Here is a 15,316-nt window from a genome sequence, read left to right as displayed (position 1 = left end):
GCTTTACATTTTCATGGGGCCTACCGTCAAAGGTTTGTAGTCAGGTTGTGTATTCCCATTGCCTCCTGGGGTGCTCCATGTCCAGGCCCTGCTTACCTTGTGCCTGCCTGTGTCTTGTGCAGGCAGTCTGAGTGCAGTCAGTGGAAGGGTTATCTCCAGTTCTTAATGCCAGCTTTGGTTTTGAAGAATATGCTTTCCTTTTATTTTTTTTCTTGATGCATGGATTGGAGTGAAAACCAGAGGCATACATGTCTTTGGAGCTGGGATATGTGTGGAAAGGATGTTTGGGTCCTGTAGGAATATGAAAATGCTGCTAAGCTGCTCTCCCATATTATTAATGGTTTGTGGACAATAGCCTCAACATTAATCAGCAAGGTTTCATTGATACAGATTTACTGTATTATGTATGTATTCCAGATGACTGATCTTTTGGGGGGTGTGTATATGTATGTATTTATGTGTACATGTATTTGGGTTCTCTGGATAGATTTTGAATGTTTTGGTTGAACTGGACTCTGCAAGCAGCTGCTTTGCCTATCCAGATGATAACATCTACTTAAGTATCCCCTGAAGTCGTCTGCAGGACCTTCAGGATGGTAGCATGCTTTCAGGGTCTTGGACAGAGTCTTTTCTCCTGCTTTCATTACTCCCTGTGGTTCTGCTGCATGGTCACTATAACATATCCACTACATCTGTGAGTTACTTCTGCATTTGTATCTGCTTTTTTTTTTTCCCCCTTAGCAGTTTTAGTTTTTGGTGAGAGGAGTTATGGAAGAAAGATGTTCCTTCTGAAAAAGAAAAGCAGGGAAGGGCACTTGGGAAGACTGAAAATAATAGGAAAAAAAACCCCAGACTTAAGACTGAAAGAGAGGAATGTTTCCTAGGCAAAGCACAGATGAATGGCTTGAGTTTGTGCTGGACAGAGAAAATCTTCTGAGATTTAATAAATTACGTTGTAGTACAGAAAGGAAAACACTAAGTTGTAAAGTCCTTTGGTGTTAGTATACTGTTCTGAATGGTAAACTTAAATGTTACATTCAGGTTGGAAACTTTCACCTAGAATTTTGTAGAAGTACTTGAAGGAATAGTGAATGAATGCATTTGGGATGGGTTTCTGCAATTATTAGTAACCCAGAAGCCTGTGTGTAGTTTCAATTATTAAAAACAAATAAACAAAAATCACCTAAAAATTCTAAAAAAAATTTAGTCCTTCAAAGCTCTTTAGAGGAAATACATCAGAATAAAAGGCTAACAATTCTATCTGGCTATGTAAGTTTACATGCTTGCTATTTCACTGATAATAGAAAATACCATTAGAAACAAAATTTGACACTTTCAGTATTAAGTTGAGAAAGCAAAGGCATGGAAACAGAATTAAAATAAGCCACGCACTTTATGCAATAAGGACAAGCCTGTATTGTTTGGTGGCCCGTGTTCAGGTAGGTGAGACCTGAGCTGTGAGACTTCTGATCAGCAGTCTGGGAGTCTGGGGTATTTACATGATTATAGTGACATGTAATAGCTGTGGGATTTGATTGATGGTTAATGAGTGAAATTCTTGATACTGCTCTTCAGAGGAGTTTTTTAACTGGCTTTGCTGCTGTTTGCACTGGAGCAATTCTTGACTTGTTTGTCACTTCTGATCTTAAAGTATCTTTCACCTGCATATATACAAATACAACTATCCAAGACAAAGTGCTGAAATGTAATAGAAACAAAGTGGTGTTGTGAATACTCCATCAGCTCAAGCATTTATTCTCATTTAGAAGGTGATTTTTAAAATCCATGTACCATAATGGGAAAAGGACGAAAGCAGAGGTTAGACAAATTGACAAAGGGATGGATGTCTCAACCCAAAGGCACAGGGTGAAACAGTAACTCAAAGGGGCTGTGAAAGTTTAAGGAGAGATCTGGATTAACTCGGAGGCTGGTTTTACCCAGTCGTTCCAGCTTTGTCTGCTGAGACCTGGGCCAAGTCCCCATGATGCATTTACACTCTAGACTGACTTTCACTTGCTGCATATTTGGGTTCCGTTTGAATCTGGTGAAACAGGATCAGATCCTAAGCCTTGCAAAGGTTTTCTGGTTGTGTAGGGCCTGATTGCAGGCTTTTATAGAGGCACCAGGAGACAAACTTTACAAGCTGCCTTCAGGTGTCTGATAAAAAAATAAACTCCAATTTTCCTTTCTTCCAGGGAAATCCTGTTGCTTAGAAATACCTGCTTAGAGTTTGAATACACATGCAGCCAGGGATTGTTTGCGTAGAACATTATAAATAGAGTCGTTTATAGAGGCTATATCCATTTGTAAAATCTGCTGGTTAGTACAAGCAGGGGCTGGATTTTTTGTTAATCATATTATGTTAGGAATAAAAATGGAAATGAATACTAAAGGCCAAAACAATGACTTGTGAGGCTCAACGGAGTATTCTTGTTTAATTTTGTTTCTATTAATTTTTTTCTCTCTCCAAGGCAGCATGACAGCACTAAGCCACTCAGATTATAGTTTTTTTTTTTTCCTCCCTCTCCTTTCTCTGTTTTTTCTCTCTTTTGTTTCTCCTCTGGTCACGGCAGTCGGCTCTGGGGTTGGAGTGCAGACGGGCTGTCGAAGCACCCCCCTCCCCTTTCTCAGCCTAACTCCATCCCCACTGCTCCTTCCCACAAGACTTTCAGACGCTCTTACTCTCCCAGGTAACAAGCTACCTGTTAAACCAACTTGTCTGAGGTGTCACAGTATTATTTCCCTTTCACACTGTGGGATTTGTTCAAATGTGGGATTTGCAGAGGCTTTGGTTGGAAAAGGAGAAGAGATGATGATAGCTTTCAGAGAGCAGGAGTGTTGGGCAGCCACTTGCTCGCTGCTTGGGGAAGATGCAGCATGCAAGGGGGGACAAAAAAAAGTGGATTTTTCCAGACTCTTGCACCCATTCAAGAAGATGGCAGGGAAGATGTTTCACAGTTGGTTTCCAACGCAGAACACAGTTGCTGAGCACTTTTGGCAGGTGCTGGTTGCATTATGATACCAGGGGCAGGATCTTTCAATTTGGCTGCACTGTGCATGTGGCACTTGAGTACCTCCAGATGGACACATACAGCTCAGGAGTGACTTCACATAGAGCTTTGCTTGTATAATGTGATTGTGGAACATCTTGGAAATTTGTAGTATTGAAATTAAAATTGTCCTTACCACAAGATTTTATCAGTCACAGTTTCGACACCTATTCCTTGTCCTGTGCCCTCACATTTTGTTCCAGTCTGCATACAGATCTTGGATCAATATACTGGACTAAAGCTGTATGCTGGTTTTAATAAAAAACCCAACCTGAATACAAATTTAATTTGTCAGATCTCTGTTAAATTCCTTAGATTTTTTTAAGTTTAAACCCTGAGAAGAGACTATCTGTAAATGTGGTTTCTCGTGACTTAGACTTAGTCCTTCCTACCTGAGGAAGGACTATGTATAGCCTTTCCTTAAAGCAAAAAGTTCCTAATGAAAAACTATTGAAAGAAAAGCAAAGAATTTTTTCTTTGGGGGCTCAAAATTTGAGAAGCTGTGACATCTGAGAGAGAAAATAGAATACAATAGTAGTTACCTCTGTGAATACCTGCAGAATTAAAAACTTTAGATTAATGTTCTGACTCTGCCAGGACACTGTGGAGATATCTATGGAGGAGATCCATGTTGATTTTTTTGGAATAAAACTAGTTGAGTGTGTTTTTTCTGTCCTTTTTTTTTTTTTTTTTTTTTTTTTAATCTGAAACCAGATAATAAGGTTTGGAATAATGTAATGTATATTCCAGCCCAGAGCCTGAAAGTGCAAGGATGTGAGTTACTGTGTACTGCTTGAAGACACTAAACTGTGGATTACTTACACATAGTTTGGATTGGAAACTGAGTAACAATTTATGGAAGTAAAATGTATTTTATGCCAGACTGGAAAACTGCCAAATTGTATCTCGGTAAACTTACAGACAGCTGCATTGGTTTTGTGCAGCAGATGGAAAATAATGTTGTGACATCCCTAAACACTGCTCATCTCTACTCACTTCTTACTCATCCTGTGCCTTTCCTCTAGTTTTCTGCATGGGTCATAATTATTTTTTTTCCCTTTTGTGCCTTTTTTTTTTTCCCCTGAAAGGTGAGTGTAGTTCCATTTTACTTTTATTCCTCCCCATTGTGTTGTCTGTGAAGTATTCCAGTGCACATACTGTCAGTAGAGACGTGTGTTCACATTGTAGAATTTTCATTCATGTAGAGCACAGCCATAATGTGACCTCCTACACAGGCTTACTCCTGACATATGAAATCACTGGATTCTTTAGATTTTTATTAAAATGTGGGTTTGTGCTTTGACAAATGCATCAGATTGGTGGCACTGAGAAATTACTTTAGTCCTTTAGCATTGAAGAGTCTATATTCTGATTGTTCTTTGGTAACAGTGTAGAGCAAAATTCATCCCTGAGGAAAGAAGTGATGATTTCAGCAGAAGGTTTATTGTCAGTATTATATTTGTGATTATTTCTTGGGTTTTTTGCCATGGATTTAATTGTGTGACCTTTGGTAAGTCATGTCATCTCTTGGTGTGAGTACACAGGTAGTGTCACAAGTATACACCTTTTCAAATGGTGATTCCATTGCCCACTTCAATGTTGCGTGCAAAACCCTTTAAGATCTATGAATTAAATGTGCTTGAGCTCCAAACGTAGATTTTTGAGGTCGTATGAAACAAAGATTTTTCTATTCCTGGGTGGTACTTCTGAAGAACCTAAAAACTGCCTTCCCATCTGCCTGGAAAGCCAACACAGTGCAGTAGTGTTGTTCAGCTGTCTCAAAAGCCCTGAATACTTCGACATCTGTAGGTTCATGAACAGCTTTTGTTTCCTGATCTTGGTCCGTTCTTTAAGTGGTTTCTTGCTCTCCCTGACCTGCCAGACACTGTTTGGGGAGTTGTTCTTTGGTTTCTTTGCCAAAATACACGGTGCTGATGCTTGTGTGAGTGTAGTGCGAGCGCGTTGCTTGGGAGCCAGGGATTATGGCTATTTTCAGTGTTTTAGTCCCAAAGGAATTGGGCAGCGCCAATCTTATCCTCTGTCTGAAGTTCCCAAGTTTCTTCCAGATAAAAAGCTGTGGTTCTAGATATTTAATAGATATTTAATATCCTACTTTTAGTTCCATTGAAAATAACAGCTGTGTACCCAGAATTCAGAAGGGATTTTCTTGCTTGTTTGTTTGGGTTTTTCCCCCACCCACCTCATAGGGAATCTTTCTTTTGTGGAAAAGGAACACAACTCTGTCCAGCCATCTGCCTCCAAGCCCAGCCTGTCATCCTTCCCAAAGTGTTATGAAATAGTAATTCACCACTGTAGGGAGCCACTTCTTGCCATTTATTGACAAACAACTTGATGTAAATGTCTGATTCAGTCTATTTGCTTCTGGCTCTGCTGAGATCCGAGACTCTGCCAGAAATTGTTCTCTGGTGCTGGATCTATTAATTTAGTGATTGTCATGCAAACTCAACTTCTCCTAGATAGAGCAAAACCCTGCCAATAATGCCTCTTTATTTTCTCCAAGCTTGTAGGAACTTCTCTTTAGCCAGATCTTTTAATATCATCTGCCCTTGTATGCAAGGCATTTTATCATGGGACTTAATTTTGGATAACTCCTCAAGGAATCCCAAAACTTCTGAGGATTTATGTTGCTGAGAAATTTCTGAGGAACAAATAGATTGCAGGAAAGTGTCAGATTTGAGTGAGAGAATTCCCAAACTTAGGGCCAAACTGAAATGCTTTTTTTATCAAGGCACTGTGTCAGTGAGTTAGGTTTTACTACTTTATAAATTAAAATGGGCCATGTTAGACTAAGGTTTATGTCAAGATACATTTTCCTTTCCATTTAAATCTGTCACAGTTTAATATATTATTAAACTTAAATTTCACTGATTTCATTTCCATCAGCTGTCACAACCCTTTGAGTTCTCATAGTGATTGATATTATTTTCCTTTTTAAATACACTGCCACGCTGTGGATAGGGTTTTTTTGTTTACAGAAGGTAGCGCACTTACTGAATGTAAGAAACAATGGACCTGTTTTCCCTTCACTTACAGCAATGTTTCTCCTTGTTTTAGCCCTGTTTGAGGGGAAACTCAGACCCCAACTCTGCTTTGATTCCATCCATGTTGTGTTACCAGTCACTGTTAGTGAGGGTACTCCGAACCATCTGTCTCCAGCTTGTTTTTGTTAACAGTCAGAAGCGGATTCCAATTTCATTTGTAACATTTCATATACGTTTGGTCTTTAGTATGCTGGATTATGACACGGAGAACCTAAACTCTGATGAAATCTACAGCTCTCTTCGTGGAGTCACAGAAGCGATTGAGAAATTTAGCTTTCGTAGTCAAGAGGACCTGAATGAGCCAATCAAACGTGATGGAAAGAAAGACTGTGACATTGTAAGTATTCCATTGATTAGTGTTCCCACATAGATGAAATTTTAAAACGTTTTGATCCATTTAAAACATTGTGATCAAACCTGTCTGTGGATTGCTAGTGTACAAAATCTAGTTTTTCCTGCTGTATTCTTATAGGCGTCTTCTGCGTATTGGTTGTTAGCTTCTTATACCTTAATTATGGGGTTTCACTGACTGTTTCCCTTGGCTCTCTTTGAACTCTGGCCTCCCGTGGAATGTGCTCACTGGGCTTCTGTGGGATTCCCATGTAGGATGGAAACAGTCTAGTGTTCCTCCGGTTCAGCATGGCTCAGTGGTGGCTTTTGCATGGAGTGTGCGTAGTCAGGTCTGTAGTGGGAAGTGTTAGTTCTTAAAATGCATGAATGGTTTCCTTCACAGGCTTAGGACCTGTGATCACTGCCAAGTGCACGGCTCATATGGTATCTTATGCTGCAAGAGTGGTTACAGAAACTGTGATCATGAGATTTTTTTGAGCAGGTATAGTCGTGTGAAAGAAAGAGGTAGTAATCGAAGTTTTACTTAAGTGGTATGTATAAATAATACATGTAAATAATTCTGTACCTCTTCCTGTTGGTGGGTGAACTCCAGAAATGCTACAGTTTGCATAGAATTTTGAGCATACCTTTTTTTCTCTGCTTGATCCCCCAGGTATCTCGAGATGGTGGCCTTGCTCTCCCTACCGGTGATGTCCGTGGAAGCAGTGACATTGTGGAAGGTGGAAGGATGGCTCTGGATAACAAAACCTCCCTCCTGAACACCCAGCCTCCCCGCGCCTTTTCAGGGCCCCGTGCTCGGGAATACAACCCCTATCCTTACGCTGACACAATCAACACTTACGACAAGACTGCACTGAAGGAAGCAGTGTTCGATGACGACATGGATCAGCTTCGGGATGGTTTGTGTCAGCTCACCTCGTAGCACTGCAGCAGCTTGCTGCCTTTCTGGTGTATTTGTGTACGGGTAGTGCTCTCAGATACGTGCCTGCCTGTGCATGTGTTGTGTATTACTTTGCATCTGAGCCAAGGCTTGGTATGAAATACCCTTTGTTCTCGTGTCCCAGCAGAACCTCATCTGTGGCTATTGAGAAAAAATATTATACTGTGGTTTTGATTCTTGTTTGCCTGGGGTTTCCTGCAAACTAGTCCCTTAAGCACCACATGCATCTGTAGGGACACTGCTTTGGGACCTTCCCCTCTTCATGGCTGAAACGCCTCACTCAACAGCTTGTTGTTATTGAGTGTTTGACTTCATTTAAGTGCTGCTACACATCAGCTTTATTCTTTTGCAGTACACTGATGAGTCACTGTACTTTAATCTAAAGGTCATACATGTGACCACTGGTTTTGGGTGTGTGTGTCTGGGAAAAACCATGGCAGTTCTCATCTTGTAGAAGTAATTGTTGGAACTGGAAGAAGTCCAATTGTCATCTCTTCCTGGTTCATTAGAAGCCATGTGCAGATGCCTGAGCCATGCTATGAACTCAGGTTAAATTATGGGCTAGTCCAATTCTGTTGCTTGCTTGACTGAGGCCACCTGGAATTCGATGCATTTTTGGGGGGCCCCTTGTTACATGCACCTTATTTTGTAGAGGGTTAGCAATCTTGGCACCTTTGATCTTTTCCCCATTTCTCCAAATGATTTGCTGCCATTTGTCCTAGAAGTACCCATTGACCATTCGGATTTGGTGGCTGATCTTCTGAAAGAGCTCTCCAACCACAACGAGCGGGTGGAGGAGCGGAAAGGAGCTCTCCTGGAATTGCTAAAGATCACAAGGGAAGATAATCTTGGCGTTTGGGAGGAGCATTTCAAAACCATTCTGCTCTTGCTGCTGGAAACGCTTGGAGACAAAGATGTGAGATGTAGATTTTGTCTTAACTCTCCTGTACATTGCTTCATCTTGGGTAATATTTCCTACACACCAGTTTAAATGAAACCTGCCACTCATTAGTGATACTGCACTGCTCATTTTTTCTTTTAAAGGTTGGCAACTCTAGTTTTCACTCAGTTCAGTGATGAGTTTTAAGTTACTCCAAAGTGTTCAAGTTTTTTTCCTGCCCTCCAGAGTGTTACTAATAAATAGCTAGGAAATTAAACTAGAAGTAGAAAAGAAGTTCTAGTCTTCTAAAAAACTATCAAGACTTCAGTAGTTGTTCTCTTCTGAGTTAGGATAAAGTTACAAGCTCTTACCTGTATTATACCCATTCCCAACAAGGAGAATAAAGGCATTCTAGAATAAATTAATTTTCTTTTTCTCTGCGTGGTTTAAAGACCCCAGGGTATTAGATCTTATGGGGTGGGTCTCTGTCTCTTACAAAATGTCATCAAGAACAAGCTGCTTTTATAGGAAATCTTGTTTTGAAATGTTAAAAAAAGCTGTTATTATCACAGCTTTATGTTTGGTAGTTGATCAAAGTGGTAATTTACAGGCTAGGCTTTTTCCCATTTGGGGATATTTGTTCAGCTTGCAGCACAATGATATTTGGTAAGGGCTCAACACCCTGCTGCACCTTCACATCAGAGCCATGCTCCATCTGAACAGTACAATATTGAGGCTTCAAAGCACTCACAGTTCTTTTTTTTTGTTTCATCTGATTCAAAAATCTATTGTATTTCTTACACTCCTTGTAAAATATATGGCACACTCTCAGAAATGTTAATTCTGAAGCAGGGTAGGTGGCTGACATTTTCTCAGTCATTGTTCTTAGTTTAAGCATGAACTGCTCTAGTTCTACATGTTTAATCATAGCACCATCAGACAAGTATCAGAAGATCTGGTGACTTTGTCTTAAATACATGTGATTTGTGCTACTGTATGAATTTTGCAGATGAATAGCAAAGCACATATTTTAAAGGCAGAGTATGAAGTAGAGTAAGTATTCCTCTGCTGAAACAATGAAATCTATTTGGAGTGGCCACAGGTCAAAAATTTAATGTAAATTATGAAATTGAAACAGGTGTTATAAACCCCTTCTGCTCATGATCTTTTGATATGAAGAATGAAGACACAGGTCAGTGTTTACTACAGTAACTTAAATCCTTGAAAGTAATTTCCATAGGAGTTACAAGAAGGGTCAGTCTTATTGCATCAGTATATGAGAAACAGCTTTGTGACATGGATGGAGCCCAGTTTGATACCTTCCAAGCTGAGCAAAAGAGGAAGGGCAAAACATAAATGATCTGACCTTCTTTGTAGGTTCATGTAATGCAGATGTCCTCCTGTGAGTACAAATTTGTACTTCATTGCCGAAAGTACGGAATTTAACAAAGTAGTTATTCTGATTCTTGTATATGTGAGAACAGTCATTTTATGTGGCTTTTTGTGCACGAGCAAGCAAGGAGCCCAATTCTGAATTTGTTACATTGATTCCACTGCTCACTCCACTGGGGCTGGTGGTGTAGGGAGCTGTGAGAATTCCTGGTGAGCCACAAGAATTCACTTCAAACTACAATTTTGAGAAGCAACTTTTTCTAATGTCTATTTTTCTTGACACAGCATTCGATAAGAGCCCTGGCACTGCGAGTCCTGAGGGAGATCCTACGGAACCAGCCGGCGAGGTTTAAGAATTACGCGGAGTTGACTATCATGAAAACACTGGAAGCACATAAGGATTCCCACAAGGAGGTGAGTGAGTGTTTCATCATTGCTGCTGGGAAAGCAATATGGACCTGCTGAAGAAATGTAGCACCTGTGAGTCTTAACAGGCAAACATGTTGTGCCATCTTGGCAGTAGAACAAATTGGTATTAAGTCTCCTGAGTATGAAGAGACAGGATTTTTACATGCTGAAACAGTGAGGAAGAAAGTTGAGACTGTCAGAGCTGTTTATGCGGACTTAGAGCTGTCTGGAGTGGCACACCATTTTTTGTTAATTTCCCAGGATTTCCCTGCTCTTTCTGGGAGAGACTGAGACACTGTAGGAAAAAAGTGCATGTTTAATTATTTTTTAGAGCATGCTGGGGGCACTGTGCTGCCTCTGTCTGTACAGGTAAGAATACAAAATGTACTGGAGAACACAAAGGCCATGTTCAAGCAGAATTGTGTGTGAAAACTGAATGGTGAAATTGGGCCATGCTGGAGAGCTGGGGACTGGTGAGTAACAGAAGAAAACGGACAAAGAGGCCATGCTGCAGCAGCAGAGAAAGAAGCACAGGGAAGGGTGAATTGCATTTTTCTTTTTATGAGAGAATTTGTATACAAAACTGAAAGTATTCTGAAGTAAAGCAAGATAAAGAGGCATGATAACATTTTAGGTAGATTAATTCAAATTACATTTAAAGTTAATCTTTGTAGCTTGATTTCTAAGTTGGGTCTTTTAAGCTACCTTGTGCATGTCACAAGTTAGAACTAAACCTTCTGGAAAGTGCTACCAGAATTTATCTATCAGTCTGTGATGGCTTTGTTACCAAAGTCCTTCATTTGAAACCTAAGGCATTTATTCTTCTCTGCAACAGGGCTGTCCTAAATTCACAGTTTTCAGCGTCTCTGTCTGAAGAGATTTGGCCATGAAAAGGGTGATTATAATAGACCAGACTGCTCCAGAGCATTGGGTGACTGACACAAGGTTATTTTAGCTGTGAGTAGCAGAAGCTGTACTGTTTGAAAATGAAAACAGCAAGCCAAAAAACGCTCTCAGGGAAAGAAACTAACAGTCTGGATTTCTCTGAAATACAAAAGTAGAAGATGTTTAATGCTTTAGTGAATGAGGGCCGCCCTACTCTGCCTACCTTCCTCTTGATATAGAGCCATTGCACCCCTGTCATTTTCAGTTCAAAGTAGTAAGAAGCAGTTGTAAATTGATTTTCTGATAAAGCAGTTAGACAAAACATTATGTTCAGAAGGAGTGCCTTTTATTGGCAAATTTTCCTGCTTGCATGCTTCTCAGCTCACGTTGACTCAGTGCCCTTTGTATTTTTTGTCTAAAAATCCTCCAAAACTAATTTTTCTAGCAAGACTTTTCCCGATTGTCCCTGGCATTGTTTTTAATGCCCGTCAGAATTCACTGTACTTGTGGGACTGCTAAGAACAATGTTGAAAACACCATGCTTTATGCCTCTCTGTTCTTGTGGTGTGGAAAGGTTCTTCAGGCTTTGCATGAGGTGCCTCCCAAGGAAAAGCAGAAAAAGATAAACCAGGAATGAGAGGTGGGGGTTCTGGCACTTCTTTATAGAATAATTGAGCTGTATTGCTCTCACCAAGTAGCTGCTGTGCTGCACATTTGATTTGCCACAGTTTTATACAGCATCTCCATAATGAGACATCAGTAGGGGATCTTCGGGTGACAGCTGTCACAGCAGGACACTGCAGGTATGTTCCTGTTTTGCCATCTGTTGTGTGTGCACAGCTGTATTAAGTGGGGGCACTGGTTCTGGATTTTTCATTCTGTGTATGAGTATTTTCTGATCCCTGTGTAAATGAGGCTTTCAGAACCATGATGCAGCCCAGGAGAGGCATCATCTGTCTATCATTAGTTTTAGAATATCAGCATTCCTGAAGTTAAGAAAGGTACCTGCACCTGAGTATCCACATGAGCTAGGCTAAATATATACCTGGGAATATGCTCAAAGTATTTTTACCTGTAGTTGGGACTTGCTGATTCAGTTAAGCCTGTGAAAAATTAACTGAGAATGCATTTGGGCAAGGCCTGGTTGGTCAAACTCATAGCCTAGAGCCAGAAGGTCACAAATTCCCTTCCCGTGGTGGCCCTCCAGCTCACTCCCACTGCTGACTTCACAGCACTGCTCTATCCAGGAGGGGAGGAGGAGCTGCCCTTTGACTGGATCCCACTGAGCAGATTAAGTGAGGATTCACTAGTTTGTGCACGAAGGGCACTTTCAAAGGACAGCTGAAGAGGGAAAGGAAGTTCTGAGCACTCTTCTACAGTTTTCTTTACACTGTATCAGAGCAATATTAGTGGGAGTGGTGCACTGTCCCTAAACTGCATAAAATCACATCTTCCTTTACACTCTAAGAACTATTTCAAGAATAGCTGGTATATAATTTAGTTGGGAAAGGGTTAATCTTTGTGTCAGTGGTGTCCTGATAAGATCTCACTCCAGTTCGTTATGTTTCTGGGCTGCTTCTGCCTTGTAGCAGAAGACAGCAGTGATCCTTGGTTATGGTTTGATAATTTGGTGTCCAACAGGCTGTATAAGTTAGAAGAAAATGTCTGTTTTGAGCAAGCTGGATCTGTTTCAGTCTGTCCTACCTGAGTTTCCCCTTCAGCACAGGGACTGCTAATTGCTCCAAGCTGTTGCTGACATTTTCAATTATATGTGACTCACCGAGACTCAATCTTAAAGTGACCAAGCAAAGGAAATTTGAAGAGGAGGACAGTGCAGAACTGTTAAGGTTGGGTACAGTGTCCAGGAAGTCATAGTAAGAGGCAGTTCTTTGGAAATCGGGAAGGTTTGTTTGTCTACCCAAATTCCAATATTGCTGTTGTTCAGCATGGCCCGGAGACATCAAATGACGAAACATGTTCACTAACCAGCAGATGTCACCCCCTCCCCCAACTGAGTGCTGATATCTTAGTTAAAGTTGATTTGTTTTTAAACAAGAAAAGGTCTGTGATTTTATTCCAGATTACATAGTTGGGACTATGAAACCAGTGTTAGCACAGTTAGGTATTTTGGGAAGCCTGGGTAATTGGCTGTTTTTCCAAGTCCAAGCAAGTGTCTTGAGACAGTTGGATCTTTGCCATGGCTAAAAATCTTCTGCCTTCTTCTGCTGGAGGCAAGGTCTGGGATCAGCAGAGCAGCGCAACTGAGCACCACATTTCCCCCCAGGGAAACAGGAGAGGAAAAGTTGGTACATGGAGCTGGAGACTGAGTCACACCTTGTTGTGAGTGCAAATGCAGGAGATTGGCAAAGCACAGACCTCAGTGGCAGGTTGAAATTAACATAACCCTAGGCTACAGACTAGAAGACACTGGGTTGGATTCATGTTTAGTTTGCATTTTCTAACTTTGTTCTGTTTTTATACTGTTTGTAGTACAACAGTCTGTTCAGTGCTGTCGGTGTAATGGGGTGATGTGAGGAGTCAAGCCTGCTTCAGTCATAACTGGAAACGTTTAGGGGGGTTGACATGTAAATGCCTTTCACTTACTTTTGGAGCATTAGAACGTAATTGAAGTTGTGGATGATATTAAATCTTGTTGATTTTTATCAGTCTTTGTTTGGAGTTATTTGGAAGAGAACCATCTTTCTGTTGCCAATTAGTTAATATTAACTCATTTGTTCCAGTGAACTTACTCACCCATAACTAAGGAGAGATGCTGCTTGCTGACCCAACATCAGTGATAAGATGTTGCTTCAGATTCATGCCAGCAAAATGAGGATAATTTCTTATTATTGAGTATTTTAAACCAGAAAATATCTTGGGAATCAGCTGCAGAGTGAGAAATCATAGGACAGCTGATTCCCTGCTTCTGTTTCTGGCACAAAGGCTATAGACTCAACTGATGTGTGTTTTCTATGTGTAAGGAAAGGAGCCTGTGCCATATCTTAGATATCTAATTTCTGTATTTTATGATCTAGAAGGTCCATAAGCATAATTGAGATGCTTATTGTACATTATTGTGCACTCTTTTTCATAAGCCTCTAAAAGAGGGAGAAGAAGAACAAGAAATCAGTTATCCATTAGCTGTAGATAATTTTTATTATCTTGCTGAGGTGCTTTTAGATTGGCCTCTGACATTTACATATTTTAACTGTCGTCTGATGATGGCATGATCTGTGTGGGTTTCTACAAAAAGAAAAGCACTAAAAGATCATAGTCTTGAAGATTGATTGTTACCTAGTCCATGCTGGAAGCTACCAAGTGTTCCAACTGGGCAGTCATTGATGTTTCATAATACACATTTATGTGCTTCTTCTATTTCCCAACACATTTCAAATATTTAGTGCCCAGGAGAAGCACTCTAATCTACTTAATCTCTGAATCCCTTATAAAAATCACACTGCTTTTTCATCTGCTGAGCACTCCCCATTGCTGAATCCACTTCCTGCTTTGAAACCAAGTCCATAATTGTTTGTTCCTGTCTGGATCAGACTGTAAAGCCTTCAGGGATAGCAGTTTGCCTGACTAGGTACTGGTAAACCACCATCCCCTCCAACTTAGATTATACAGGCTTTAAGTAACCACCTCTAGATGGCAAAAATTGGCTCAAAAGCATAGCCACATGCCTTGTAAGCCTGAAAGCAAAACCTTGTTCTTCTGCCTCATAACCTTCTCTGGTGCTCTGCGTGTTTCACAATGATGTACAAAGCCTCTGGGCTTTCAGTGGGGCTTTGCCTGCACTGCCTCATCCTCTACAACCTTCTAGAGAGACAGTGTTAACTAGCAATCGTGGCAAAGTACTCCAGCTTAAGCTCCTGTGGGAAGCTCTCACCCAGGAGTGCAGGTGCTGCTTTGCTGAGATCCCTGCATGTTACACTGATGGCCTGTGTAGCCTATGAACCTGGCATGTTCTGCCTTAGGTGAGTCAGGACATATTTTTCTTTCCTTATTTGCCAGTACTTTGTGTCTCTTTAAAGCAGAAATGAAACTGTCAAAACTCGTAAGCTGGTTGCTGCAGCCATCAGGCAGCAAGCAACATCTTAATGCATGGAGTGTAATAGCTGAGCAGAAGAAATTGAGTGGAAGAGATGGAGTCTGAGTTCTGGCTGTCATTAAGTGAACAGGATCCTGTGGCTGCAGTGCACTGTGAACCAGGTAAACCAATGGGAATTGTCATCCAAAGTTTGTCCAGAAAATTTTGTAGAACTTTTATGATTCCAATGTGCTTTTCTGTTAAAAGACAAGGATGTGTGACCAGTCACTGTCTTGATCTTGACACTGTTCCTAATAC

The 15,316-nt window shown here is 40.7% G+C and overlaps 1 protein-coding gene across 7 annotated transcripts in view; it reads left to right on the top strand.

Annotated features, from left to right (window-relative positions):
- The window catches only part of CLASP1 (cytoplasmic linker associated protein 1), a 173,251-nt gene that overhangs the window by 144,848 nt on the left and 13,087 nt on the right, over positions 1–15,316 (top strand). For 4 of the 7 annotated variants that reach the window (XM_082285311.1, XM_082285312.1, XM_082285313.1 and 1 more), the window contains 4 exons: positions 6,299–6,449; positions 7,116–7,362; positions 8,126–8,319; positions 9,961–10,089. In XM_082285311.1, coding sequence (XP_082141437.1) covers positions 6,299–6,449; positions 7,116–7,362; positions 8,126–8,319; positions 9,961–10,089 — 721 coding nt within the window. The remainder of the gene's footprint in view (positions 1–6,298; positions 6,450–7,115; positions 7,363–8,125; positions 8,320–9,960; positions 10,090–15,316) is intronic. The other 3 variants (XM_082285315.1, XM_082285314.1, XM_082285310.1) reach the window with 1 other exon arrangement.

Source organism: Coloeus monedula, assembly GCF_965178545.1.
Source record: "Coloeus monedula genome assembly, chromosome: 7".
Classification (NCBI taxonomy): Eukaryota; Metazoa; Chordata; class Aves; order Passeriformes; family Corvidae; genus Coloeus; species Coloeus monedula.
Note: the sequence above shows the minus strand (reverse complement) of the source record. Positions and strands in the feature narration are given on the sequence as shown.